A 27,843-nucleotide genomic window follows, 5' to 3' on the forward strand; every position below is an offset into this window, starting at 1 on the left:
TTAAGTCAAGTTTTGTCACCAAATAGGCTTTTGGTTTCAGAGACACTCAGATGTGAGACGTGACTGTGGTTGTGATCACACAACGAAATTTAATAAAGCAGTTAGAAATGAATGAAATCGCACAAAATCACATGGATGACTCACAAAATGATGCTGAGGTTAAAGCAGAGGCCCAAGTGTGCCATGAGTTTTTATTTTCATTTGGTACCGGGGATCGAACTCGGGACCTTGTGCTTGCAAGGCAGGCGCCGGAACCACTGAGCTAAATCCCCAGCCCTGCCATGAGTTTTTAAAGAACAAATATAGAAAATGTAGGTATTTTCAAAGGGCACAAAATGAAAAGTCTCTTCCTGTTAATGCTTAGTCCCCCATCCCAAATACAAGACAAACTATGTACTATGTGCCTTAACAATAAATACCTACCAGTGACAAAACTGTTTTTGTTCTGTACTTTTAAGTAAGGGCATGAAATCTCTGTGGGAGGAGCAGGAGGTGGGGTGGGGGGGTCACGGGGGCAGCTGTGCCAGGCTCTGGGAGCACTGCCTGGGTCTGGAGGTGGGTGCTGATGCACCACTGTCTATTGTCAAACTCTGTCACTTACGTATCCGTTGTGGATATCTGTACCCAGCACAATATGAGCTAATTTGATTCAACAAATTAAAAAAATTTAAAGTTGGCTCTGGCTTCCTGGCTGACAATGGGATAAATGTTGGGTGGCAAGAACTGAGTCAAGTCCAGCAAGGTGATGCTCCAGAGAGGAAAGCAGAAGAAATTGGAAACACCCTACATTAAGAAGCTGTGGCCACAGTCAGTGGTTGCTTCTGGACCTAGTATGAAAGGACAAAAGAAAGGGAAGAACTGAGGACAATCAGAGATCAGAGGTTTCAAGCTTGCAGTATTGGAGGCTGGGACCACAAACAAGGAGGGAAGACTGGGAGAAGAACAGGTTGGAGGAGCAGAGCAGGTCAGGCATCTGGATGACAGGCCAAGCGCCCAACGCTGGGAACAATAATTAGGCACCCCACCCCTACACAAGTTACTTAAAACCTAGAGTTCAACCAAGACCACCTAGGGAAAGAGTGGAGATAAGGAAAGAAAAGGGAGCACATTAGTTGGAGGTCACCAATAACTTCAGAGATAAGACAGAGTTGGAGATATCAAAAGGAGAAACTTTGCCGAAGGGCCACAGGAAGACGAGGTAAAAATGGGCGGCGCTTTCACACGGACAGATACTTCCCCCGGACAGATACTTCCCCCGTAGCCACAGATCAGCTGCAGAACTCACCCGGATCCAACTCAATTTACAGAATACAGATAATCGAAAGGCCGATCTGAAAAGCACCCCCTCCCAAAGCACCTTTTTCTGTTATCACGTGTATTTGGCAATTACACCGGCGCCATTCGGTGCTCTAAGCGAAGTTATCAAAGCACTTCTGTTTCTCTGGAGGACGCGGCAGCCCCGCACTTCAGCAGTTATACGGTCAACAGCGACAAATACTCCAAGCAGTAACTTAACTCCTCCAGTTCAGTCTGTTTTAACGCAGTTTTGTTATAAAAATCATTGTCACAGAGACAGATACAAGCCTCCAATAACTAACCCTGCGCTGCCCGCCGCCCGCCCTAACCGCAAACACTGGCCTCTAGCCCGCGCCCGAGTAGAAAAGCCCGCCCGCTCCGGGCAGAAGAGGGCAGCGGGAAGCCCAAGTCCGGACTCCTGCTCATGCCTCTGACCCGTGAGACCCCGGCGCAGGCAGCGCGGCTCGACGCCGGCCTCCGGCCCCGGCTCCCGACCTCAGACCCCTGGCCTCCGACCTCCCGCCCCCAACCCGCAGCGCAGGCAGCCTGGTCGGACGCCGGGCTCCGACCCCTAACCTACTGTCTCGGACTCCCAGACCCTGGCCTGCCGCCCGGTCCTACTGAGCTACTCGGGACCTGCCGCGGCCATCTTACCGTGCTGATCCCGCCTCCCGCGCGACGCGGTATGGATGGCGGGGGCTCCGCGGCCGCTCCCGGGGCCGGGGAGGGGCGGCGGCGGCAGGCGCCAAGCAGAAGGAGGCGGAAGCAGAAACCGCGGTCTAAGCGGGGGCGGGGCGGGGAGCGAGAGGGCAGACACTCCGATGGCCGTCCCTCAGCCGCTTCTCGCGAGATCACAAGATCGCGATCCGGCAGCCAATAGAGCGCTCCTGCAAGGGGGCGGGCCAGGCGATCTCCGGAAGCTGGAGTTTCAAACTTCCGCTCTTGCGCACCACTCCCCGGCGGCGCCCTCGTTCTACGGGTTGGCGCGAGAGTCAAAGGAAGTCGGCTGCTTTTGGGCAAGATGGCGGTTGTGGAGGTGTTGCAGGGCGGAGCGTTCGTGCTTGGATGGCGACGTCTAGACTAAAGCCGAAGCAAAGAGGTCCCAGCTCTTTTAGCGTCGTTTTTGTGAGGCCAGAAGGGATGAGACGGGGCGGGAAGGTGCTGATGCCTGAGACGTGAAGGGCGTCCCCTGGCTGGCGGCCTGCCAGTTTCGCGTCGCAGAGGCCTAGGGAAGGCCGTCGGGCGAGAGCTCGCCCTTCCGTGGGCGAGCAAATTCCTCCAGGTTTGCTTGGCGGAAGATACCCATCGAGTCTTCACTCGAGGCCAGAGCAGTAATCAGAGTGACGCATCCCTCGGCCACGCTCGAGAAAGGACAGGGAGACCTCTGCCCCAAGGTGCTCGTGGAGGGGATCCCTGTCCGAGACGCTCACCGGGGAGACTCCTGCACCGGAGCGGGTCCTGGTGGCCGTCAGTATGCTCAGGGCTGAGGGTGCTGGACGGAGCAGGAGGGGGGCCGGGAAGGAGGTGATAAATAGATATTTGCGTATTTATTTGCTGGTTATTGTCTGGATGCTTGAGATGAATGCAAACTCCGTCATTGTATAGTGTGTTGTAATGTTAAAAAATTTAAAAATACTTCGGGAAGAAATGTGTAGAAATTGGGGTGAGATGGTTTAGTGTGATTGCTTAAAAGTAAACTGAATCTTCAGAAAGCGAGGTCAGACTTTGCTTCACAAAAAGTAAGTTCAGTAGGCGGGCAGGTTGGACAGTGACGACTGGCGGTGGACATTTTCCATTATTTGAATGAGTTAAAGCTGCAGGTCCAAAGATCTGACACATAGCCTGTTTAAAACACAGATGCAATGCAGTCAGTAGTGACATCTTTTGTAGTGCTTAGCAGTACAAAAATTGTTTTATATCAACTCAGAAAGTGTGCAAGGAGCCTCCCAAGGGGAAAGTTTGAACCAGTGCCTTAAGGAGAGAGAATGATTTACTCTCAAGAGAGGTTAGCAGCACCTTATCATTCCTTCTAATCCTGCCTAGAAACTGGCATGTGTTTAGTATTTCCCATCCTTGAGGTCATAGTCTATTCCTTGGGTTGCCACAGGGTCTTCCTAACCCATGTTTCTCCTAGAAGTCTTGCCAGCTCCCCATAAAGCATCTCACATCTCTGTCCTTTTGACACCCTTCAGGGACTCCAGTTGCCTGCTTAACATGAGTGTAACTGGAGTCTCACCTCTTATGCTCTCATTTTGTCTATTCCAACCACTTTTAGCTTCTGTAACCCTCCATTCACCAAGTATTCTTGTCTCTGGGCCTAACATGGTGAGCCCTGTATAAGACACTTTCCTCAGCTGCTCAATAGTTGTAGCTTCTTTGGTAAATATTCCCTAAACAGAGCTGGATTTTAGTGCTTTTCCTTGTGCTCACCCAGTATCTAAAACTCTACCTTTATAGCTCTTTGCACCCTATCCCTTGTCACTGATGCCTAATAGTAAGGTGTGATTGACCATAAAAGTGTAAGCTTCATGAGGGAAAGGACAAACCTGGTTATAGCTGAGTCATCCAGCACCCAGTAGGAGCCTGATAAAATTTGTTGAGTAGATGAAGAAATAAATGAGTGAACAGTACTGAGGGCCTTAACCAGAAGCAGCAGGAGGAGACCTCCACTTAGGTGGGAAGTGGGCAGACCATGAGGGAGTTACAGGAGCGAAATCCAGAACCATGCTCAGATGTGGAGCCTGGATGGTCAAGTGGTGGCATTTACTGAGGGGAATGATCATAATGAAAAAGGAGGTAGATCAATGGGAGAGAAAGATAATGAATTCTGTGTGGGCCATGTTGAATTTGAGGTGCTATGGGATGCATCTAAACCTCAAAGTAAAGATCAGAGCTGAAACTGAGAGTTGATAAATACATTTAGAGAGATACAGAGATAAGGAGTGGCTTAAGTCTAGAGCTCAGAAGAATGGCAGTGTACAGTTGCTAAGAAAGAGGTTGCCTATTGAAGCAACAGAGAAGTGGTCAGAGAGCCCTAGAGAGAGCCAGGGACTTAGAAGGCTCTCCCCAAAGTGTTAGGGTATAGAGTTTCAAGAAGCTGTGGTTATTGGTGTTGTCCCAGCAGGAAGGTTCAGGGAGCAGTCCGCAAAACTGGCACTTGAGTTGTTGGTGACACCAGGGAGTCGAGTGACATAGTAAGAATGAGAAGGGTTCAGTTGCTATGAGTAGGAGTGAGGTGAAGATACCTAGGGCTATGCAATAGATGTGGAGAGAAGTGATCACATGAAACTGATGTGACAGGTGAGGTGACTGAGGAAGTCAAGGACCATTTCTAGGCCTCTAGCCTGTGCATTTGGATTTATAGAGAGGGATCATCCACTAAATAGGGAACACCAGTGAAGGATCTGGATTTGGGGGGCAGGTCAGAAATTGTGAGCTCATTTTTGTATGCATTAGGTTTTAAGTGCATTTGAGACAGACAAATGAGGGTGTCAGGAACTGGTGAATGTATGGATCCTGATCCGGATAGAAATAAAGGTAACCACAGCCAGATGTGCATGAGGTCTCCTTGGAGGGTGTTTGCAGCAAAGACAGGAGAAAAGAGATGAGTGGGTCCAGGGACAGGCCACGTTGGTTACCATTGGGAGCAGTCTCCAGGTTGACCAAGATGTCGGCCTAATGGTTTGTCAACTGGCTAAGCTCCCCTGTGCAGGAGATGGGCCTGTGGTAGAGGGAACTCCCCCCCTCCCGCCCACGTCTGGGGGGGCCACCAGGTAATCAGAGGTTCAACAAGCCAAAGTCTGGCTTTGAACCTGAAAAGTTGTTTCATTTTGAAAGTGTGGTATTAAGAGTATATGTCTTAAAAGAGCTAATGAGTTTTTTAAAAGAGAAGAGCATTTTGAGAATAAAATATAGAATGCTTCCAATTCTCGAATTATAGAATGTGGAAATAACAGGCTGGGGATTTAGCTCAGTGGTTTCGCCGCCTGCTGCGCAAGCGTAAGGACCCGAGTTCAATCCCCAGTACCAAAAAAATTACAGAATGTGGAAATAACAGTGCATCAGCCATGTTTTACAGAACCACATTATTTTGGCAGATGGCTTTGTTTTACTCTCCAAATCCAAAAGATGAACCTCTATACTTCAGTGTCCTGACTTTTAAAGAGATTTAGCCAAGCAAATCTCCTGATTTTTCAGGATAATTTACAAATACATTATTTCTTGCTGCTCAGTCATTAGCACAAACAGGTAGTAAATATCTATATGCCAATCTTCATTGTCTTAGCTTTTTATCATCCTTAAGTTTCCTAGTGAAGATGTTGGGAGAATTGTATTGTTACTTAGTTCTGCTGATAAATTTTGTTGACTGGGTAAGAGTAATATTTTTGTTTTTTCTTTTTGACCTTTAACTCCAGCTGATGTCGGGACACAAACTGGGTCCAGCCTGTTGGCTGAAACAGTGGGGAGGTGGTACAGTCCTGCTAGGACCAGTAGAAAAGTCCAAACAGATGCCATTTTAAGTAGCAGTTGCTTCATTTACCCAGGCAACACACATGTATGGTTTCATACTGAGTTTGAGTATGCCCTTCAGACCTAGCTGGTCAGGATTTGACATACACTTACTGGATTAGGATTTGATCTTTTTATTTAAAATTAACAAAAAAATAAATACACTTGACACAGATGCTGTGTGCATAGCTGTATCTGTATGTGTCTAAAGGTGTGTTTTTGCATAAATTAGTGACTGGAGGTAGAAGCCCTGAGTGGAGACAAGGCAGATTTTGTTTCCTTTGCTCTTTATCTTTTTTTTAAAACCCTCACACGTTTACTTTGTTTTTATTTTGGTTTGGTTTGGTTTTTGCAGTGCTAGGGGTGGAACCCAGGGCCTTGCACATGCTCTGCCCCTGAGTTCCACCCTGGCTCCACTTTTTTTTCTCTACATTTATTCTTTAAATGCTTTTTTTTTTTTATGGGAAGGACAGAAACCTTTGTTTGTTTAACATTTCTCTGCACAATCATAAAAGGCACTATCGCTGGTTTCCCACCTCCCATAGGCAGATTTATATAGATCTTATTTCTCCTGTGGACACATCAGTTTCTGAATTTTAGAAGCAGTTGGTTCAGTTTGGAGCTCAAAAAGATTCTGGTATAGGAGGGGCCATTTAGCCAGGCGTGGTGGCACACGCCTGTAAACCGAACACTCTGAGGGAGGCTGAGGCAGGAGAACCAGGAATTTGGGCCATCATAGGCTACTACTGAGTTCAAGGCCAGCCTGGACTGCATAGCAAGACTCTGTCTCAAAAAAAACCACAAAAAAAGGAGGGGTAATTTATGGACATGCCTTTGGTTGAAATTCCAAATAAAAACTGAACTTCCCTTTTAGATGTCCTTTTGATGCCCCTGTAGCTGAGCCTCTTTTCTTCCTGCTGGTATTTCTTTCAAATAGACTCCTTTTTCACTTCACCTTTTTTATAGCTAAGCAAGAACATGGATTAATTTGTCCACTACGGGTTGAATGTCCCTCTTCCAAAATGCTTAGGACCAGAAGTGTTTCCAGATTTTGGAATGTTTGCACTTATATAATGACATATTCTGGGGAAGGAAACCAAATCTACACACAAAGTTCATTTAAGTTTCATATATACCTAAAGGTAATTTTATATCATATTTTTAGTGTGGTTCCATGTGGTGATCCATCTCATGAGGTCACCTGTGGGATTTCATGTCTGAGCTCAGAAAGTTCGAAGCATTCTAGGTTTTACATTAGGGATCCTCTACCTGTTTCACCATTCCAGAAAAATCCTAATTCTGGAAGATCACTGTTTAGACCTGACTTCAAAAAGTCTCTTTCACTTTTCAAGTGCTGCATTTTCATTTGAGAAAAAAAGACCGCTCCATGTAGCTTGTGCAAGTGTAGTCTATGGTGTCCCTGAGCCCCACGCTCCAGGGGCATTGGTTGTGTGGAAGGCTTAGGAATGGTATACCCTGCCTGTTTCAGAGTTGGTCGCCTTGTTTTGGGAAGTCCAGCCCGTTTCTCCTGTGCTCCCAGGAGGCCTAGCAACCCAGTGCGTTGTGAATTTGCTTTTCCCTTTTTCTCTGTTCCATACTCTGATGTCATGACCCTGTAAGAGCAAATGTCTTATTCTTAAACTGCTTTTCTGTTATGCTCTGAAAGGCATTATTTTTTTGGCTTTCTTACTTGATGCATCCTTTAAAGACTGTTAAGAAATAAAACCAATCAGATAGGAAATAGAGATTTTTATGCCTTTTACTTATTAAAATACTGCTTTCTTTTGAAGTTGACTTTATTTACTTTTCACTGAACTTGAAAACTTTAAGAGTACCACAAAACATTATCAGGTAGGAGTAATAAGTACAGTTCGGTATTAATGTGTTCTTGTTGAGATAAAACTTAAAGAGTTTATTATAGTAGGGCATATAAAAATACTGTTATACTGTCTGTAAGGAGAAAATGGTAGAACTGAGAATAACAGATCTGGACTCAGTTCCCTGTCCGAAGTGTAGTTCTTTTTGCCTTGTTTGTAGATGTTGTGAGCCCATTGCTGCCTTGTCTTGAGTAACCTAGAGGCTAACACGTCCAAAGATCCAGTTCTTCCTTTTCTAATTAAAAGTCACAGCACAAGTAGTGTTGTTCAAATGCCAGTTACACGTATTCAGTGTGTGTACGTTATTGTGTATGGCACCGATGGAGGTGATTCCCTTCTCCCATCCATTGCCTTTTCCTTTTCTATTTTGCCTAGAAAACCAAGTGGAGATTCTCAGTTGCTCCTTTGAACAGTAGACAGCATTACATGCAGCACCTGACTTTGTGTAGGGCTTTGGGGCTGGAGCACAAAGTTAACTTTCTACTGCCAAGTTTTTCCTTAAGTTTTTTTTTTTCTTTTTTCCATGCTGCTGGTTCCCTTACTGTACTCACTACATCTGTGCACTGTGTCACTGTGACAGTTGGTTTTATCAAAACCGCATTCAACCAAACCCAGTAATATCCTTGAAGTTGCCTTTTCTGATAGTGCTGTGACTCAGTGGTACACAAGTACCGGTTTTGCCTTGGCTGTGATCAGTAACCTCTTTTCTTGAGAGGGGAACCAAAGACAGGTGCTTTGCTCCATTTAGCTTTGAGAAGCAGTAGCCAGTCTGACTGTGAGTTGACTGTCCTTAAAAGTGGATTCGTCTAAGTTAACGTTTGAGGCTGGGAGTGTGGTTCAGTGGTAGAGCCCTTGCCAGGCATGCTTTAGGTACTGGATTTGATCCCCAGTATGGCAAAACAGACAAATGAAAGTAAAGTTAGCTGGTCTTCATCATTTTCTCAAAAACAAAGTAACGTTTAAGCTTTTTTTAGCAGTAAGAAAATAAAATGGAGTCCTCCATTTTCATATGTTCTGCTTCTTTTGGAAAATACTTGGAATAGCCAAGCATGGTGGTGAACACCTGTAATTCCAGCACATGGGAGCCACAAATAGGATCTCTGTGAGTCGGAGGCCAGCCTGAACTCCGTAGTCAAGACTCTCAACAAAAGGAAAAGTCAGAAAAAACAAAAATCAGAAAAGGAAAAAAAAAAATCGTCCCTACTGAGTGTGTACAAACATTTTCTTGTGGTTCTTTTCTAAACAACAGTGAAATATCTGTTTGCATAGCATTTACATTGTGTTTGTATTGTAAGTCCTCTGAAAGGTTATGGGAGGGTGGGCGTGGGTTCTATGCAGATACTGAACCGTTATTTTATATAAGAGCAGAGGATCCAAGGACTTTGATATCCGTGGATGGGAGGGCTTGACTCAGTCTTGCCTGGCAATACGGAGGGGCTGCTGCTCTCGACTTTCCCTGGGAATCCGCATTCTACCCGAGGGGAAAGCTGGGTCATATCTTGCCATTACTGGTCGGCGAACCTGTTTGATTCTACAAGCACTGTTTGATTCAGAGCACTGAGCCAGGCGACCAGGCTGCGGGACTAAGCGAGAGCAGGCCCCTCAGGGAGTCCGGGGCCTGACCGCGTGAGAGGAGCCCTTCGGGCGCTGTCCCTGCCACCTGGCGAGTTCCAAGGCGCCCGGCTGGGCGAACTGCGAGGAGGCCTGGAAGGAGGGGCCGAGAGGGCGCTCCAGTCTCAGCCGAGTTGCTCCAGTGCTCCTTTTCTCCGCGCCACGCCCTCCCCTGCTAGACCTTTACCGGACCGGCCGGACCAGCCGCCCGCTGCTTCTGCAGCTGCGTTTTCATTTGGGATCCGCCATTGGGGCCGGCAGGGGTTTTTTTTGGTACCGGGATCGAACTTGGGTCCTTGAGCTTGCGCAGCAGGCGGCGAAACCTCCCCGGCCCCGGGGCCGGAAGTTTTTAAAAGGCTGTGGAGTTCTCGCCCTACGCGTTCCGAACTCCAGGGCTCGGGCTGCCACCCTCCCCCCATGGGGGTTTTGTTTTGTTTGTAGATTGGGGCATTTCGGAACCGCTGAGCTAAATCCCGGGCCCTAGGTTTCACTTTTAAGGTATCTTGGCTGCTGCCAGGAGGAATGACAGCAGGTGAACGGGGATGAGCCCCTACAGGAACTGTTGCCTTGTAAGCAAGCAGCCTAGAGCTGAGCCTCCTTCCCCTGGAGGAGCCCAGTGGGGACTCTGGAGGGGAGGGGTCAGACCGGGAAGCAAGTTTTCCCCCTGGCTGGGTGAACCAGTGAGCTCTCAGTAACTCTGGGGTTCTGCTTTTCCCTTCCCTCTGCTGTGTGTGCATTTTCTGTGCTTCTCTCTTGCCACCCCCCGCCCCCCCATCTTCTGTTCCTTTATCTCTGAATGCCCAGCTTGAAACTGCACCACAGGGTTTTTTAAAAATCTTCATTTTACGATCCTGAGGACTGGGGTAGCTCTAAGGTAGAGTGCTTGCCTGGTAAGTGTGAGATCTTGGGTTCAATACCCAGCATCAGGGAAAAATCCTTAGCTAAAAGAACTAGGCAGGGGCACCCCCATATCAGCTCCATCTAGAATGCCCTTTGCAGGGAGGCCTGCTTACTCAAGTCTTCCCTTCCCGGTGAACCCCACTGCCTGTTCAAGCTGGTCTCAGCCCCTTCTCTCTGGATGCTAAACTCCCCACTACACATCTGAGGGCAGAACCCTCCCTCTTCACCTGGAGGGCGCAGTAAGGGAGGGAGGCTTCTTCCTTCCAGATTCCACAGCTACGTTCTTTGAAGCTGGTAGGCCTTGTGGTCTTGGGATGTGTTGATTAGAAAGCACATCTGCCCTAGTCCCCCCCCCCCCCCCCCCGTGCATTGATGGAAGCATCAGCGGTCTCTGGGTACAAATTGGCTGGACACCTCTTTGCTCTTGGAGAAGGGCCAAGACCAGAGGCCAGAGGATTCCTTCTCCAAGAAACATGTCGTGCTCAGATGCAGAAGCAGGGGACTGTAGAGGCAAGTAATGGGCAAAACCCGTCTGCTCAGGGCAAGTGGCCAATGTCCATGGCGTCACACTGGTTACCGCTGAGCAAACTTAAGGAAAGCCCGACAGAATGTCGTATACCGACCAGACCTTACTCTTAGTGGCCCTAGGTAGTAAATGTCTAGTGGTCCCCACCCCGGTGGGGACTGGGGATCGCGGCGGGGCAGCTGGCTTGTCTTGAGCCCCCACTCCCTACTGCACACACGCGCCCAGAGATTGCGTTCGGTAGTTCTGAGTGGGGAGCGGAGGTGGTGGGGAAGCTTCGTTTCTAGCGCGGAGTAGTCTAAGATCTAGGGGGACCCTGACGGCTGGACGCCCCTCGCTGCTTCGCGTATGCCTGACGCGGAAGAAGGGAGTGAAAAGTGCGGCCTGCAGAAGGGAACCCTAGGGCGTTCCTTCGGATGCTCTTCGCCCCCGCCTCTGACGCAGGTTCACCAGGGAGTGCCAGCACCACCGGCGCGAAGCATTTAGATGTGCAGCGCGGCCAGCGTGCAGTCCCTGTAGCGGACCCCGGGGGTCGCCTATCCTCTGCCCGGACTGTTCCGAGGAATCCTCTCGAGGACTCCATCCCTGGCATTAACCTCAGGGAATCCTTGGCCGCGACGCGAGAAGCAGTCAGGTTTAAGCGCGGGGCAAAGCGGACTCTGAAAATACGCCCTGGGCAAAGGTGTGGGCGACGGGAGCATGCGCGGGGCGGGGCACGCCGGCTTGCCGTCAGTTCCAGACCTTCCCGCTCCTTCTCAGACTGCCGCTCTAGGCTCTCGCCAGCTCGGTGGCTGGCCTCCGCCAGCCGGGCGAGGGCGCCGCTCTAGCCAGCGGCGTTTCACTTGCCTCCGCCCGTCGCGCGGCCAACCGCCCTAGCCCCGCTGCGGCTCAGGAAATGGCTGCGGGACCCTGGCGGCCCGCGGTGAGTGCTCTGGAGCGCGGCAGAGGGGCGGGCGCCGCGCGGGCCGTACTGGGGAGCGGGGCGGGGCCGACTTTGAGCCCTCTCGATGGGATCCGAGTCCGCGCACCGCCACTCCCGCCAAGAAGATGGCGGCCGCGAGTCGGCGGGTGCGGCCTGGCGTTCTTGAGGTGGGGGGCGGCGGCTGGCCCTGGCGTCGGCGCCCTAGGCCGAGAGCTCGAGTTGGGCGGCCGCGTTCGTGTAGTGTCTGCCCCCAGCCCCGGCGTGGAGAGGTGGCTCGGAGCCGCGACGCTGCGCGGGCAGGGCCGCGTGTGCCCGAGCCGCCTCGCCGTCCGCCGCAGAGCGGGTCAAGGCAGGCGCCCGGGCTCCTGGGGAGGCGCACCCCCAGCCCCTCTTGAAGTCCATTTTGCTAACGCCCGTCCTAAGCCTCAAGCTCTTCAGCCGAACTTAGAGTCCAGAGTGTCAGTGTGACTGGGTCATTGTTTTCGCTTTTTAAACCCAGCGAAGATACTCCTGTGAAGGTTGTGGGGGGAAGACCCAGCCCCAGAGTGAGAATTACAGCCGCAGGTGTTACCCCGAACAGTCTCTTTTGCCCTCTTTATCTTGGATTTTTTTCTGATTTTCTACCAAAAGTTTCCCCTTACTAATATTTGTTTAAATTCAGGCAAAGGAGTTGTGGTTTGATGAGGAAAGGGGGCATAAATTGGCGTCCGCATTAGTACGCATGGCCCGCGCTTTGCATCCTGATGCGTTGGGGCTTACTAGCGCTTGCCTTGCTCGGTATGGTTCCGGTGGGCCTTGAAGGCAAAGTGGAGTTTTCTTCCTGTGGTATTTGATTGGGACTTTGCCTCACATTTTCTTTGTCAGGTTTTGTTGTTGGTACCGGCTTTCTAGGCCTTAGCGTACTAATTCCCTGGAGGTTTGTGCATTGTAGCCAAAGGATTGCTTTTCATTAATGTTTCTGATAGGAGATGTTTTACCTTGTGTTTTAAACCTGCCCATTGATGCCATGTAACTTCCATTTGACTCTTGAAGAGGAAAGGTGAACGTGTTTACCGGCTTGCTCTTGTTGCCCTTGCGTCCCTGCCCTATGACCCGTGTCCAGGGCCCTATTTTTCATATGGCTGGTGGACCATTAAGTCCATTCAAGTTTTCTGTTAAAGAATCTCCTTTTTGAATTTCTTATTTAAATGGTAGGGTCTCATGGCTATGTAATGGTTGGTATCAAATGATGTATCCTAATTCAGTTACAAACAGTATATGATTAACAGTCAGTCAACATGCTCATCAGGAAAGGGGGGGGTGGTCAAAACAAAGAAATTGAGCTCATTTTGTCTAACTGTAGTGCTTGTCTGTGAGACAGTCCATGTTGCCCAGGCCTCATTTTACTTTGAGTAGTAATTTTGAGAAGCCGATGAAGGAAATTGAATAGTTAGTTATACATAATTTTTTTTTTTTTTTTGGTACTGGGGATCAAACTCAGGACCTTGCGGTTTCGAGGCAGGCGCCGGAACCACTGAGCTAAATTCCTGGCCCAAGTTGTACATAATTTTTAAGAAATCTATAGCCATGACTATACAACTTATTACTAGGCAATAATTATCTTGTATGTAATTTATAGAGCAGATACTTTTATTTCTCTTTAGGTGTCAGACTTGGGTGCTGGGGTTCTGTTTTTAAATGCTGATAAGAGATTTAATATACCTTTATAAAAAAGATTAATCATTTTTTTCCAAGGTGAAGGTAACTTTAGTGTGTTTTCATTGCAAAGATAACGTATATAGGAAGTTTAAACCATGTGTAAAAATAGAAAGTAAAAACACCAGAAAGGAGCCCTGCATTACAGCAGTTGATGTAAACACAACTGTGTGTTGGCTGGCCACTGTAGGTTGGTTGTCATCACTCCTCAACTCATGTTGTGGAACTCTCATGGCACTGAATGTTGAGATGCACCATCCTTTAGTATAGGGCTTATTGGATTCCATTGTGTGGATATTTTTTTAAGCTTGTCATCTGATGAACATTAGTTTGTGTTCAATTTGTCACTTTTTGGGAAAGCTTCCTTTGCACACCCTCATATGTTTGTGTTAAGTAGAAGGGAAGCAGTCCTATCTTCTCTGAAAACAGGCCTGAAACTTGCTCAGTTGCCTGTGCCGAGTGCTTAAGGGGCATTTCGTAAATAACCCCCACATCCTTACGGACAAGCAGGTGCTGTCATTTTGGTGAGTGACATTGCATTTGGTGCTCCACTGGATATTGTTTCAGAAAACCTTTTAGGAAACAGGCATTGTCCCCATCTCACAAATAGGAAAGTGCAGCCCAGTGAATTTGCCAGTGTGCTTGCAGCTGGGATTGGGAGCCTAAAACCTGCCTTCTCACAAGTGGACCGAGCCCCTGCCTGTCTGCTCACCAAGGATCCCTTCCTGTCTAGTGGATGAGGGTCTTGCTGAGGTGCTGGGGGATGGGCATTGCTGGCTGCAGGGACAAGACCCGGGCCCAGTCTGCACGAAGAGGACTTGTTCCCTGAGAGGCTTTGGACCTTCGTCCCCATGGAGAAGCTTAGGCAGAGCCTAGGACTCTGAATGTGTAAGATTAAAATTTAAAAACAATAGTGTTTTCTCTTTTACAACAAAAGAAAGTGTTTTTCTCTTCAGTAGTGAAATATCTTTTTTCCTTCCTTGTTCTCACCCATGCTGTAATGAGGAGTTCCAGGAAGTTGTTTCTTAAACAGCACTGACTATCAAATGCAACTATGCATATATCTGTAAAAGTTGAAACAAGAAGGGCCGGGGATTTAGCTCAGTCTCAAAAGTGCAGGGCCCCAAGTTCCATCGCTGGTATCAAAAAAAAAAAAAAAAAAAAGGTTGAAACAAGAAAATCTGCTATATTTATGCCACAGCTCCTTTGTCTTAAGCTTGGAACTTTTCCATTTAAACCCCCATACCCAGCAACAAACAAAAACTGACCTCCACTACGACCAGGGAAGGAAGGGAGATTCCTGCTGAAGTACAGGGTTAATTCCTGACTTTTGAGTTTTGAAGGTCCTTTAGGCTGTGGCCCAGATCCTGAGGGTTCGTAAAATTCAGTTCAGCTTCACCTCAAGAGCAAATGCTTATGAGAAACTAGAACCTAGGTGGCAGTCATCAAAAGCCCTCTCCCTGAGTAATCAGGTGAAACTGAAGGAGAAAGGCAGGGGCTGCTGGAAAAATCCAGCACTGAAGCAATTCCCGTTACTGTCCTCGGAGTCCTGACTGGATGAAAAGGGCACACTGAGGGGCAGCCTTTTCAGGTCACATCTTTGGTACACTCCTTCTTGACCAAATGCCAGCGAATTGCAAAAAGAACTCAGGACCTCTTTAGACTCCTGAAAACTCCTGGATCCCCCCAAAAGACTTTTGTTTAGGGTATATCAGTTGCTACCATGTTGACATGAAGTCATTTAAAGTTTTTATTCATTTCAAATACTTACACTTAAAATAAACCCTTACATGTTCACATGGATATTTTATGGAAATTACATTCCAAGTCTAAATAACACAAAGAAGGTAACTCTTTGTTTTTACAAATCTGTGTGAATTAACTGACAACAGCTGGATTCTCACATCTGCTCCCACTTCAAGTGGTACTATCATTTAGCTTCTGGAAAATTCTCAGAACTGATAGTGAAGAGGGCACATAATGTCTGAGTGTTGTGCAGATAGCTTTAATCTGGGGACCTGAAAGTGTTTTGGACCGCTCTTTGAGAACCACTGCTCTCAATAATGTTTAGAAATACTTTGTAGAGGGCTGGGGATTTAGCTCAGTGGTTCCACCGCCTGCCTCGCAAGCGCAAGGACCTGAGTTCGATCCCTGATACCAAAAACAAAACAAAAAATACTTTGTAATTGTTGAAAATGTGAGAGTTTAAAAAAGTAGTTGACTAAATACCTAGAAAGTAGATCACCTTTATGAAGAGTAGGCAGTGTCTTTGAACTGTGTTTATGGGCGTAACCAAATTATCTTTTGGGAAAAGTATAGGATAAGTGTGAGTTGCTGCTACCAGTGAAGATGGTGTTCCCAAGTCCTCAAAGTGGCACGAGGTTTTGATAATGGGCATTGCCAGTATCAAGAAGTTCAGGATGAGGCCAGGGTTCCTTCTGTGGCCTTTCATGGGAGTTCTAGCATGAGAATGGCCCTGGAATTGGGTGAATAAACTGGCACTTTATATTTACTCCAGTGTGCTTTCATGTATCATAGAATCTCACTGGATTCCAACCATCGAAGCTGTGAAAACAGGCCAGACAAGGGGTGAGAGTAGCTTGCATCTGGGGCTATAGATGGGTTCAGGTCTGTGATGGAGCCATCCAAGGAGAACAGAAAGGGACAAGTTCCTAGGTGCTAAGAGGGACAGGGATTTAAGCAGATGACCAACACGCTTGGAGCCCATACAAAGTGGACATAAAAGCATAGGATGGCAAGTAGGGAAGTGGGAGGGAGACTCCTGGATGATCAGAATTACTAACAGCTACAGGACCCAGAAACTCTACATTTTGCTTGCAGAGTTGTCCTAGAAATGTCTATGAGGGGATCCTTCATGAGCCCATAGGCATGTGTGCCTAGTCAGCCTGCCCAGAAACACATTAGGAACATCGTATTTCCTGATGAGCACAACTACCTGAATACAGCAGTGATTCCTGAGCCTCAGAGGTGACTTTCCATTAAGGGTAATCATCACCCTGACTCAGGATCTTGGCATCTTTGGGATGATATGGAAGAGACAGGAGAGCCTAGCATAGGTGGTCACTTAGGAGATTTGAGTTTGGAGGCCTCACATGGGGCCTAGCTAAGTCATCAGTCCACAGGTGTTTTTCCTCTAACAAGTTTGGCTTTTTGTCTCCAGCTATCTATAAATTGATACATAAATCTATATCTATAAATCAGTCTATAAATTGGGCTTTCTCAATGCTGGACAAAGTACATGATCCCCACACCTTGAAGGAAGTTCATTTGGCTTATACTCACAGAGGTTTCAGTCCATGGTAGCTGGCCCCAAGGCAGAAACATCATGGTGGAAGGGCATGGTAGAGCAAAGCCACATAGTTTATGGTGACTGGGAGCAGAGCACCGAAGAGCCCCGGAGGGAAAGAGACTAGATATAGACTCCAGTGGAAAGTTTCTCTGAGCCACCCATAAACACCCAGAAATGAGCTTTACTAATTCCTCACTGGGCTCCCAGGCCAGTCAAGTTAACAGTTAAGCTTAATCCTCACAAGCATTAAGACCTAAGAAGTTTAGAACAAATGGGGTTGTTAGGTTTTTTTCTCCTGTATTTTCCTCGTGAGAAAGGTGCTGTATAACACCATTGTTTCATTGAAATAATTTTAAGGATTGATTTGTTAAATAGCAAAACTTTGAATTGACATCTAAAGGATTTAAATGCAGTTTGCATAGTTGAGTCACATTCTGTGTAGATACTAAAATAAATGAAAAGTTGGGTCTCCATTTCCCTTCTGGATTAAACCTTTCTGTGGTGGCAGACCTGGGGTCTCCAGGAAGAGCAGAAAAGCCTGTGGCAGGTATCCTGTGGGCCACAAGCAGCTACTGCTGAAGGCAACAGTGTACAACGTTTTTACCATTTCAGGAGATTGTCTTAAAAACTCTAGGTAGGGCCAGGGATTTAGCTCAGCAGTGCCTCGCCTGCCTCACAAGTGCAAGGTCCTGAGTTCGATCCCTGGTAACAACAGCAACAACAAAATACTAGGCATATTATTAGTTTTTAATAGTTTCAGGGGAAAATTTGTTTGAAAAATCATGTTTTGCCACCAAATGGGGCAGAATGTGCAGTTACAGACATTATGGCTGTTTTCCTAAGGTTGCCCATGGCATGAGTATAGGAACTTAATTATGGTTGTATTTTAAAGTATATCAGAGACTGATCACTAAGAACTTAGTGTCATCTGGGTGTGGTGGTACATACTATATTCCCAGCTACTCAGGAGCTTGAGGCAGGATCCACAAGGCAGCTTATCAAGACCCTGCCTTAAAAGAAAAGAGGGAGCTGTGGATGTAGCTTAGTGGTACAGTGCCTCCCTAGAATGAGCAAGGCTTTAGGTTCAATCCCCAGTACCATTTAAAAAAACCAAAACTGTTAGTCTTAAGTTTCTGGAACCAAACATCTTTAAATGGGTGTGATTCTATTACTTTACTTCCATCAGAGTTAGAATAGTAGCAGCTAAACTTTCAAATGTATAGAGATTGTAAAGTTATGTATCACTAATACTTAAAAGGTTTTTTGGGGGGGTTTTTTTGGTACTGGGGATCGAACTCGTCGGGTCCTTGGGCTTGTGCAGCAAGTGGGCTAATACTTAAAAGTTTTTAAAAATAATATATAACTGAAATTTTTGGAGGATATGTTTTACTTAGTTTTTTATAAATTCACTCTGGCAGCTGAGTCAGGGAATCTGAAGGTTATTGTAGAGGAAGTATTGCAAGTCTCTTGATGTGCAGCACAAATGGTATTAGGATGGATGGATATGCTTTGGGCATGTCCAGTGTATTCTTAAACTAGTGGAGATAGCAGCCAAAATTCTCCAAGAGGGTTCCATGATCCCCTTGAGGTCCCCAAAACTGTCTCTGGAGCTAAGAAATCAAAACTTTCTACAATAGTCTAGCAGGATAGCCTTTTCCTCTGAGTTGACATTTGCAGGCATGTGGACAGAGGTACTATTTTCTTCCCAGGATGTTTTGGGCCTTTAATTTTAAAATACTATATGCCAGTTTCTCTTACGAATTAATGTTCTTGATGAAGCAGTAAAAGTATTTTATATCTTAACCCTCGGATATACATTTACTTAACCTTCCCTCTGAAGAAATTAGAAGTCCACCCAGAGTACTTCAGCATCTTCTTGGGACGGCTCCCCAGGAGAGGACCCCTTGGGGGCTGGGTCTAGGAGCTGAGCCAGCCACTTTTTTTTTTTGGTATTGGGAATTGAACTCAGGACCCTGTACTTGATGAGGCAGGCATGGTGCTACTGAGCTAAATCCCTGGCCCCAGCCACTTTTTGAAAGAGCAGACTCACAGCAGCTTTTAGCTCAGTGTGTGGCAGGCATTTTCTCCAAAGTGAATGATACGTCAAGAAAAGCAACTACAGTATTTGTTGCTCAAGATAAAATTTGAAGCAAAAATTAGGATTTTGGAAAAAATCATATCTGCCACTTTGAGCCTAATGACTTCCCAGTAATTAAACTGACTTCTGGTGGGATCTGAGCTGACATTAACAAATGCATTTCTTTTCTATTTTCTGCGTATATTTTCTAAATGACCCACAAACATAGGTAAGAGGTATATCCGACATACAAGACAGTCTAGTGAGTTGTGTTTTTTTTGGTACCGGGGATGGAACTTGGGACCTTGCAGTTTCGAGGCAGGCGCTGGAACCACTGAGCTAAATCCCCGGCCCTCAGACTAGTGAGTTTTAATATAAGAAAGTTCATTGACCTGGTTTCAGATCCCATGTTGGTAGTTAACTTATGAAACTTATTTACTCTTTCATTTTCCAAAGATATACCTGTCTAAGGCTGGGCTTTTTCATATATTTAAATCAAAACCACACCTGGCAGTAATAGAATGCAGAAGCACATATGAAAATTCAACTGTATTCTATATAAAACGGCACCATTCTTAACATTGATTCATTTGCTTACTTGTCTGTTTGTTTGGTGGTGGCAGTACTGGGGATTGAATCTGGGCCTTCAATACTAAGCTACATCACCAGCCTTTTTTAAAAAAAATTTTTATTTTGAGACAAAGTTTCACTGTGTGACTAAGTTGCCCAGATTGGGCTCAAACTTGTGATCTACCCTGATTGCTGGGATTATAAAGTGTTGATGTTCAGTGGATTTATTTTTAAATAGATAATTAAGTATTTAATTCTTCAAATGCCAGTAGATATACCTCACATAAATAAAAGCTCTTTGGAATTCTCAGCACCAACTGTCCACCCCTCAGGTACATCTCCGACCCTTCTTATTTTTAAGGCATGCCCTTGTTGAATTGCCCAGGCTGGCCTCCATCTTGTGATCATGTTGCCTCAGGCTCCCAGTTTACTGGGGTTTAAACACACACCACTGTACCCAGCTGAATTCTCAACCTTTTTTTTTTTTTTTTGGTACCGGGGATCAAACTCGGGACCTTCCAGTAAGGTAGGCGCTGGAACCACTGAGCTAAATCCCCCGCCCTGGATTCTCAGCTTTAAGAATATAAAGGGGCCGGAGAATAAGGGATTTGAGAGCTGCAATTGGAGAAGTGTGATAGTGACATACCCTACTCTTGATGTACTTTTCAGCCGTGTAGTTGTCATAAGTCACATGGCAGGCTACATTGGTGACAGAGCTGTTGAGAAATGTTGATTTATATATATATATAAATTTTCAGACTAAGATTTCATAGCATTATCCCTACTTCTAGTCAGTAGGAGCAGTTTTTAGGGACGAAGTAATGTGCTTAGAAACAAAAAAAGAAATACTGTAAATTCAGTACATTTGGGGTTAAACTAGTTCATTTACTTCTGCAAGTGCTGAGAGGCCCATGTTTATTTGGAGAGAAGTTGATATTACTATGATATGATTACAGTTTGGGGACCCTATTTCCCCTGTAATGTCTGTGCAGTGTTAGAAACTTAACACAATGTTTTCTTTTTGCCTTACATGTGTATTTTACTTTGTTTTGTTTTGATTTGGTTTGGCTTTTTGAGTCAGGGTTCTTGGTATGTTTAATTGTTGAGGTTGGTCTTGGACTAACTATGTACCAGGCTGGCCTCAAAGTGCTGGGATCACAGGAGTGTACATCTTATTTCACAAGCTAACTAAGATTTTGTTTGATTTTTCTGTACTCGTGAAATTATAAAGTGAAAATTTTGCAGATGTAAATGATCTGATCTGTCCAAAACTCCTTTATGTCACTCTACTTAACAGAAATAACTTTCTTTCCGGATTAGTTTTTGAGAACCCATGTTGAGAAAAATCTTTATTTTTCAGGTTAGCACACACATTGATATTGCCCCTCCCCCCTTTTTTTCTTGTGCTAAGGGTCACGCAGAGGGCCTGTTGCATGCTAGGCAGGCAGTCTACCCTTGAGATGCATCTCCAGTCCTAAATTTTTTTGAAATGGGTTTTCATTCTTGAGAACATTTATTTTTATCAGTGCTGAGCATTGTGAAATACAGATTTGTATTTCTGGTTTCCTCTGAGAAGTGGTTTCTGAACTCTTGAAATAGTCGTGTTGAGGATGAGTTTCCTATATGGATGAGAGGACGCTAGTATCATGCACCTTGTGGGTAATCACAGTGGATACTGAGGTCTGTGTGGTCACTGTCTGCTTTGTATGGGGTCACTAGGGAGTTGGCAGGTGAAGCCAGGGAGAGGAAGAGGTAAGATCCAGGGTTCTGCTTAGGAGAGCAGGCTCAAGGGCCACTGTGCAGAAAAAGATAAATATTTAGAACCTGGCTAGAATCAGAGGCCCCCTTTTGTTGAAACAAATGAATCTTGAATTAGTGTTTAAATTAGGGTATTTCACAGAGGTTCTAGAAGTGTTATTTAAACACATGTAAATGACCCATATTGTGTTGATGATAGTAAATGTGAACACATCTTCCTAATTCATTAGATTTTCAGTAAATGATGATAGAGGTACAATATTAGGAGTCTTTAAGTAAATATATGCATAATTTTGTTATTCAGTCTCTCTACTTTATGAACGTGTTTCTCCACTCAGTGATGGGTTTCACTAAGCTGGGTCCACTTCACAAGTAGGCTCATAACTGGAAAGAAACTGATGCCCTAATACCAATCCTTGGGCCTTGGTCTCTCTCAGACTTGCCACTCCTCCTTTGGCAGTCTGAGCTGTCTCTTGAGTGTACCAGCCTTTTCTGCCATTGGGCCTGAGTCCTTAATAGACCCTGGTGGGAGTGTTTTCCTGACCCTGCAGATGTCTTTGTGGGTCACTGTAGTAAGGGGTTATTTGGAAAGTTTGGTCTCTCTTTTTTTTTTTCCATTACTGGTGAGTAGTTTAGTTCCATAATTAAAAGAGCTATAACATGTTTTTCTTTTCCTGTAGGACCTCACTCCAGGAGCAGCCTTTAGACTGTCTGGGTTGCTGGAAGTTTGAATCCTCTCACTCGTGAGTAGTGACTGACTGCAGTGTGCTGAGAGCTGGCCAACAGCGGGACCAAGCAGCTTCATCAGCCAGGTTTTGTGTTATATTTAGGATTTCAGGAGACAGTGTCCAAGCTATCAGTGATAATAAGGCAGGTAAAGCACCAATACAGTTAAACAGTAGCAAAAAAGTGTTAACATAATGAGTTTTATATTTCCTACTATTAAAGTAGCATTCTTTGTAAATAAACAGATCTAATATAGCATTCCCAATACTATAAATGTTAGCTCGAGGTAATTACATGAATATTGAACTATGTTAGGAATCTGATTCTGTGTTTTTTCATTTTACCACTGGTTATTTTATTAATGCTTACATGTGTATATTGTAGAGGAGAATCCTTCCTGCAGAAAGCCATCCCTGTGGCAGCAGGTAGGGGGTTTTTCCCAGCTCTGCATGAGGTTCCTTGGGTCTTGGAAGTAGAGGACGGTGACCACACTGTGTTCTTGGGGAAGTCTAGTACCAGCCCCTGTAACTTCATCTGGGTAGAAGTTTGATAGGACTTGACCCTCTTGTGGATGCCGTCAGTTTTGTTACCTCCAGGGGTAGGGGTGTGGCTCAGGTACAGGGCATCTGCTGAGTATGCTTGAGGCCCTAGGTGCTATCCTCACCAACAGTTGAAAAAAGTAAGTTTGGTACAAATTTGTTCGTTTCCATAAACAGAGAAAACATTTTCCTTAAATAATTTTATCATGTGAATGAATTAGCAATTATAATTACTTGGTGGTTCGCTAGCTTGGAAAAGAATTCTCCAGATCAGTTTTATCATTATAAACAAAAATAAAAATTGGCACGTGTTCTTTAATGATTTAGGAAGAAAGTGAAACAGAGGTGAAGACTTAACACCTGAAACTGTGGCCAAGTCAGTGGGTAGAGTGGACTGAGACAAGGCTCTTCCTGGCTCCCAGCTTGTGGTCAGGAGTAGGCTCTCCTCTTAATTAATGGCCATGGGCCTGGCTTCACACTCAGCCAGCAGCTGGGCTGATTTGCAGGATCTGAGGCAGGGTTACCCCTGAGCCAGGCCCTATGTGAGGGTGCCCAGAGCTAGAGCTCTAAAGCCCAAGAGGTACTTGGCCTGTCCTTTGGTAGCCATGCATAGAAATGGCATAGCACTGTGTCCCCTACATCCTCAGGCAGCCAGCCTAGATCCATGTCAAGTGCCATTGGATGGGTGTGGCTTTTAAGTGCCACCCAGGTGTTATCCAGCCTCACCCTTCACGGCCTACTGTTTGCTTCATTGCTTCCTACCTGCTTGGTAGAGCCTGGTTCTTAGCAGTTAAGTAGGGACATTGTACATTGGGTTTGCTGGCTGGATTCTTTCCTACTGGGCATTTGCTATATAAATGAATTTTGTGACTGACTTGGAGTTGTCTCAACCACAGCATAGAAAACGAGGTCAGAAGCCCATCATTTATGTAGAAATCCACTTTTGTGTGTAGAAACCTGTCTTGTTTCAGGGGTGTTCGTATTTCCCTTGAGCACGTGCCCCTTTATGCACATAAGGAGTTGCCTCAGTGGTCTGCGGCTCATGCTGGGATTGCCTTTTACTCTAGGTATGGATGATCCTGGGGACCAGAGCAATGAGGAAGCACCTAAAGCTATTAAGCCCACAAGTAAAGAGTTCAGGAAGACTTGGGGGTTCCGGAGAACAACAATTGCTAAGCGAGAGGGTGCTGGCGACACTGAGGTAGACCCTGTGGAGCAGCAGCCACACAGCCTCTCCCTGCGCCGCAGTGGGAGGCAGCCAAAGCGCACTGAGAGGGTAGAAGAGTTCCTGACCACAGTTCGACGCCGAGGAAGAAAGAATGTGCCTGTTTCCCTTGAGGATTCCGGCGAGGCAGCATCCTGTCCAGTCACAGATGTGGAAAGTGCCTCGGAAGGTAGTGTTGAGAGCAGCTCTGAGATAAAGAGTGTTCCTGCATCTCGTTCCAAGCGGGGGAAGGAACGCCCCACCTCTTCTGAAAAGGCCAAAGGAGGGGATGAGCAGGAAGACACCTCTGACAGTGACAGTGATGGGCTCACTTTGAAAGAACTTCAGAATCGTCTTCGAAGAAAACGAGAACAAGAACCAGCAGAGAGGCCCCTGAAGGGCATCCTGAGTCGCCTGAGGAAGAAACGGCGAGAAGAGGACTCAAGTGATACCGTGGAGGTTGAGGTGGCCAGAGCTGGCCACGATGTGCCACCCTGTAAGCAAGAGTCTGAGGCTGGTGAGGGAGCTGTGAACCAGGCAGCAGAAGATGACAGAGAGGGTGAATCAGAGGGGACAGTGGCTCAGGAACCTAAAGATGAAGACCCTGGGGACATGGGCAAACCTAAACCTGATTGTGAGGTTTATGACCCCAATGCCCTGTACTGCATCTGCCGCCAGCCTCACAATAACAGGTGGGTCAAAATCATGGGAGGGGAGGTAGTGCTCACTCTTAGTGAAAAGCCAGGCATGAAAATGGGTAGAGAGTTGCCCATTTGTTTGGATAGTAACAGATTTCCGGACTGGACTGGATTAGCAGTTGTTTTAATTGATAAAGATGCACAAGTCCAGGTGTGGAAAGGGCTGCCTCTCCCCATCCTCTTCATGGTGCCATTTACATAGTGGTGTCCAACAGGGAATGAGAGGAAGAGCTCACTACCTCAAATCGCAGGAGCCACATGTAACAACTGGCTGCTGTGCAGGTGGTGAAAACCCATCTGCCATCCCAGATCCTATGGGAGAGAGGCTCTGCCCATTTCCTTGGGACCTAACTGGACCCAGTGCTAGGGTGGACTAGGTGCCAGGTGCTGCTAGTGTATGGGTTTGTCAGGGGGATAAGGGTATTACTGCTGTGGGGTGGAGATACACACGAAAGCCTCTAATTCACTCTTAAAGCTCTCTGGTCAAAACAGCAATGAAACTAATATGATTGAGTGGGAATTAAACTCAGTACTTTTTTACTTTATTCATAATAAAACATTAAATGCAGTTTGGGCTTGCAGTGTGTTGGGAAATGATGGTCATCACTCCCTTCTCATTCCTTATTCCATACTTTTTTCATTTTAGGTTTATGATCTGTTGTGACCGCTGTGAGGAGTGGTTCCATGGCGACTGCGTGGGAATTTCTGAGGCTCGAGGGCGTCTCTTGGAGAGGAATGGGGAAGATTACATCTGCCCAAACTGTACCATTCTGCAAGTGCAGGAGGATACGAATGCAGAAGCCACTGATGAGCAGGAAACTAGATACAGACCTGCAAGTGTGGACGGCACAGACTGCACCAGCATAGGGACAGTAGAGCAAAAGTCTAGTGAAGATCAGGGGATCAAGGGTAGAATTGAGAAAGCCGCAAACCCCAGTGGCAAGAAAAAACTCAAGATATTCCAGCCTGTAAGTATTTATCTACCAAGGTGAGCACAAAGGTGGGGTGGCCTTACTGATGTTAGACTTGCTGCTGATAGAAATACTAAGACTAGGAATGCATTTCCCTTTTGAATAAATGAGGCTTTGCCAGGCCAAGTGCCAGTGTGCTGTGGGGTGGGCCCTGTCGGGAAAGCATTCTGTACTTGAATCCTGTCTTCACATCACAGCATTCTAACAGCATGTTTTTTAAAAGACCTTTTTGCCCTCCTAACTGTCCTTAGCATATTTTTAAAAATTTGCCTTTCTGTATAGGTTCTTGGTAAAATGTGTGTAGGCAGAACACACCCTAGTCCTTATACTCAGTACCTCATTTCTTTGCCTAGCAGCTGTTTATTCATTTTCCTCCCCACCTGTTTGGATGCTTCCCTGAAGCCATCGCTCTCTGTCACATTGGAGACCATTAGCTGCCTTGTGTGTCTCCAGCTGTGTGAGAGGCTGACTCAGTCTCCCTGGGCCCTGGGTCCCTAGCCTGCCCCCCATCCTGTCTTCCAGCAAGTGTGAAGGTGGTTGTATGTCTAAGCATCTCTATCTTGATGCTCTCGCCCTGTGTGAGCTGCATGGTAAGAGTATCTGAGGACTTGGCCACATTAAGCCACGTGTGGACATGTTAAGAGAAGACGTGAAAATGTGGTATCAACTGGTAATACCACATTTAATGGGAAGTCATCAATTTCATGTCCTTATTGCCAATGTTTGACATAAACATATATGCTACACTAGGTAAAACTTCATTTCATTAGCGGGAATTGATTATGCTAAATGTTTAACTGTTTTGCTTGAGTGTATTTGAGGGATGGACATGGTGTGTTTAATCTTGACCATCAAACATACTTGAGTAATTGTGTGCTGGTGTCCTAATTTGCTGTTGGATGTGTAACAAATCACACACACACAGCTCCCAGTATCCCTAGGTTAGAGCCTGGCCCAGCTGAACTGAGCCCTCTGCTCGGGGTCTTCAAAGACTTTAGTCAGAGTGCAGCTGGGCTTGTGGTCTTGTCATTGGCTCTGTTGGGGACACTTTCCTCCAGGAAGCCATCACCTTGCTTAATGTATGTCCCCTGAAATTTTGGTGGCATAGAGATAATAGGTTATTAATTGATTACCTGAAACTCTTAAGTGAGCATCCTGTGTTCCATTTGGCATCCTTCCTCTCCTGTCCTAACCAAGGGTGACCCTACTCTCAATCAGGGCAGCTTATTTCACACCACATGTGGAATCTCCTGTTGGGAAAGATCCTGTCCCTCTTTGAAGAATCTCATTAAGTCTGAACATTTTGGCTCCAGATTATCTCACTGGAATCTGCACATTTGGTCCCTGGTGGAAGCAGCAGAGGGCATGGGTATGAAATCCCACTGTGTCCTCATTGACGCTCATGCTGAAGGGGAAGAAATGTGCAAAGCGTGTAAAACAAGGGCCACCTTAGTGTCCTGCCCGGTACAGAATGTTAAGAGTACTTTGTGTGTTACTGTCATTGTCCCTTAGCTGAAAACCATGGCCTTGGGCACTGGGCATGATGACACACATTTGTAACTCCAGCACTCTTAGGCTGAGGTAGGGAGATCACAAGTGTGACCCCCGTCTAGGCAGTTGAGCATCTTTGGGGGACTCTGTCTCAAAAAGTACAGAAAAGGGCTGAGATACAGCTCAGTGCAAAGGCTCAGAGTTCATTTCCCCATAGCCGGAAAAAAAGAAAAGCCTCACTTTATTCCTGCAGCTGTGCCACGAAAAAGTGCTTTTTCTGCTGACATTGCCACATCCATTGTTTGAAGTCATTCATTTGGCTCTGCAGGTCCTGGAAACACCTAGCGCCTCAAGGTGCATCGGTCCTGGGTGCTCCAGTGTGGCACAGCCTGAATCGGTGTACTGCAGTAATGACTGCATTCTCAAACATGCAGCAGCTACTATGAGAAATCTAAATTCAGGTAAAGAACAAAAACCAAAGCCTAAGGAGAAAGTCAAGATGAAGCCAGAAAAACTCAGTCTTCCAAAATGTAGTGTTCAGGTAAGCTCCCCACAGTTGCCATTAAAATCTTTAAGGGAAAGAGTATATTATAGTGCTTCTCCCGTGTGCTTCTGTAAATTTAGTGAAGGAATTTAGGGCGCAGCAGGTGTTGCTGTCTTGCAGATCATATCACCTTCTTGTTGTGGTCTTCGGCCCTGAGCTGAGGGCCTACTTAAGTTGAATGCTGCAAAGCAGCATAGACAACTGGCTTCCCTGGACAACTAAGGCATCAGGATACACACCCAAGTCTGGCCAGTCGTAGCCGTTTTTTGTGTGCAAAGATGAATCACAGGACAATTTGGGTGGAATAGATTCTTGCTAGGGGTATGCTTCATATAAAGTAGCTCTCATAATTGCCTCATTTTTCTACTCAGTGATTTGGAGAAACCAGGAAGTTACTCTTGAGGCTTATCTGGAAATGACCGTCAGTGACCTGTCTTGTTTGGGACATGCAAATTGTACCTGTTGCTATTCCATGATCTCTAGTTTATTGTCAATTGCTTGCTTAGGCTTTAGATGGCTTGATTTTTTAAGAATGGTCATTCTGAATCCAAGAACTGCCTAAGAGCAGTGGCTGGTGCACACAGTAAGGGGACAGCATAGCTAAGAGTGCTGGGATCCTGCC

At 46.2% G+C, this 27,843-nt stretch overlaps 2 protein-coding genes across 31 annotated transcripts in view; one reads left to right on the forward strand and one right to left on the reverse strand.

Annotated features, from left to right (window-relative positions):
* Gid8 (GID complex subunit 8 homolog) overlaps positions 1–2,149 on the reverse strand; it is a 29,883-nt gene extending 27,734 nt beyond the window's left edge. For 19 of the 21 annotated variants that reach the window (XM_087197605.1, XM_087197602.1, XM_087197600.1 and 16 more), the window contains exons 1-2: positions 1,951–2,144; positions 1,358–1,530 (exon numbers count right to left, since the gene is read on the reverse strand). The gene's annotated coding sequence lies outside the window, so the exon portion shown is untranslated. Of the gene's footprint in view, positions 1–1,357; positions 1,531–1,876 lie in introns of all 21 variants that reach the window. The other 2 variants (XM_087197603.1, XM_087197601.1) reach the window with 2 other exon arrangements.
* A 96-nt stretch (positions 2,150–2,245) lies between these two features.
* Dido1 (death inducer-obliterator 1) overlaps positions 2,246–27,843 on the forward strand; it is a 53,787-nt gene continuing 28,189 nt past the window's right edge. Inside the window, exons 1-5 of one of the 10 annotated variants that reach the window (XM_004841031.4) lie at positions 2,246–2,395; positions 21,729–21,922; positions 23,381–24,209; positions 24,862–25,183; positions 27,006–27,218. In XM_004841031.4, coding sequence (XP_004841088.1) covers positions 23,383–24,209; positions 24,862–25,183; positions 27,006–27,218 — 1,362 coding nt within the window. In that variant the 5' untranslated portion in view covers positions 2,246–2,395; positions 21,729–21,922; positions 23,381–23,382. The other 9 variants (XM_087197572.1, XM_013070815.3, XM_013070816.3 and 6 more) reach the window with 9 other exon arrangements.

Source organism: Heterocephalus glaber, unplaced genomic scaffold (genome assembly GCF_053883595.1).
Source record: "Heterocephalus glaber isolate CG9 unplaced genomic scaffold, H.glaber_assembly_v1.0 deba00001673, whole genome shotgun sequence".
NCBI classification, from domain to species: domain Eukaryota; kingdom Metazoa; phylum Chordata; class Mammalia; order Rodentia; family Bathyergidae; genus Heterocephalus; species Heterocephalus glaber.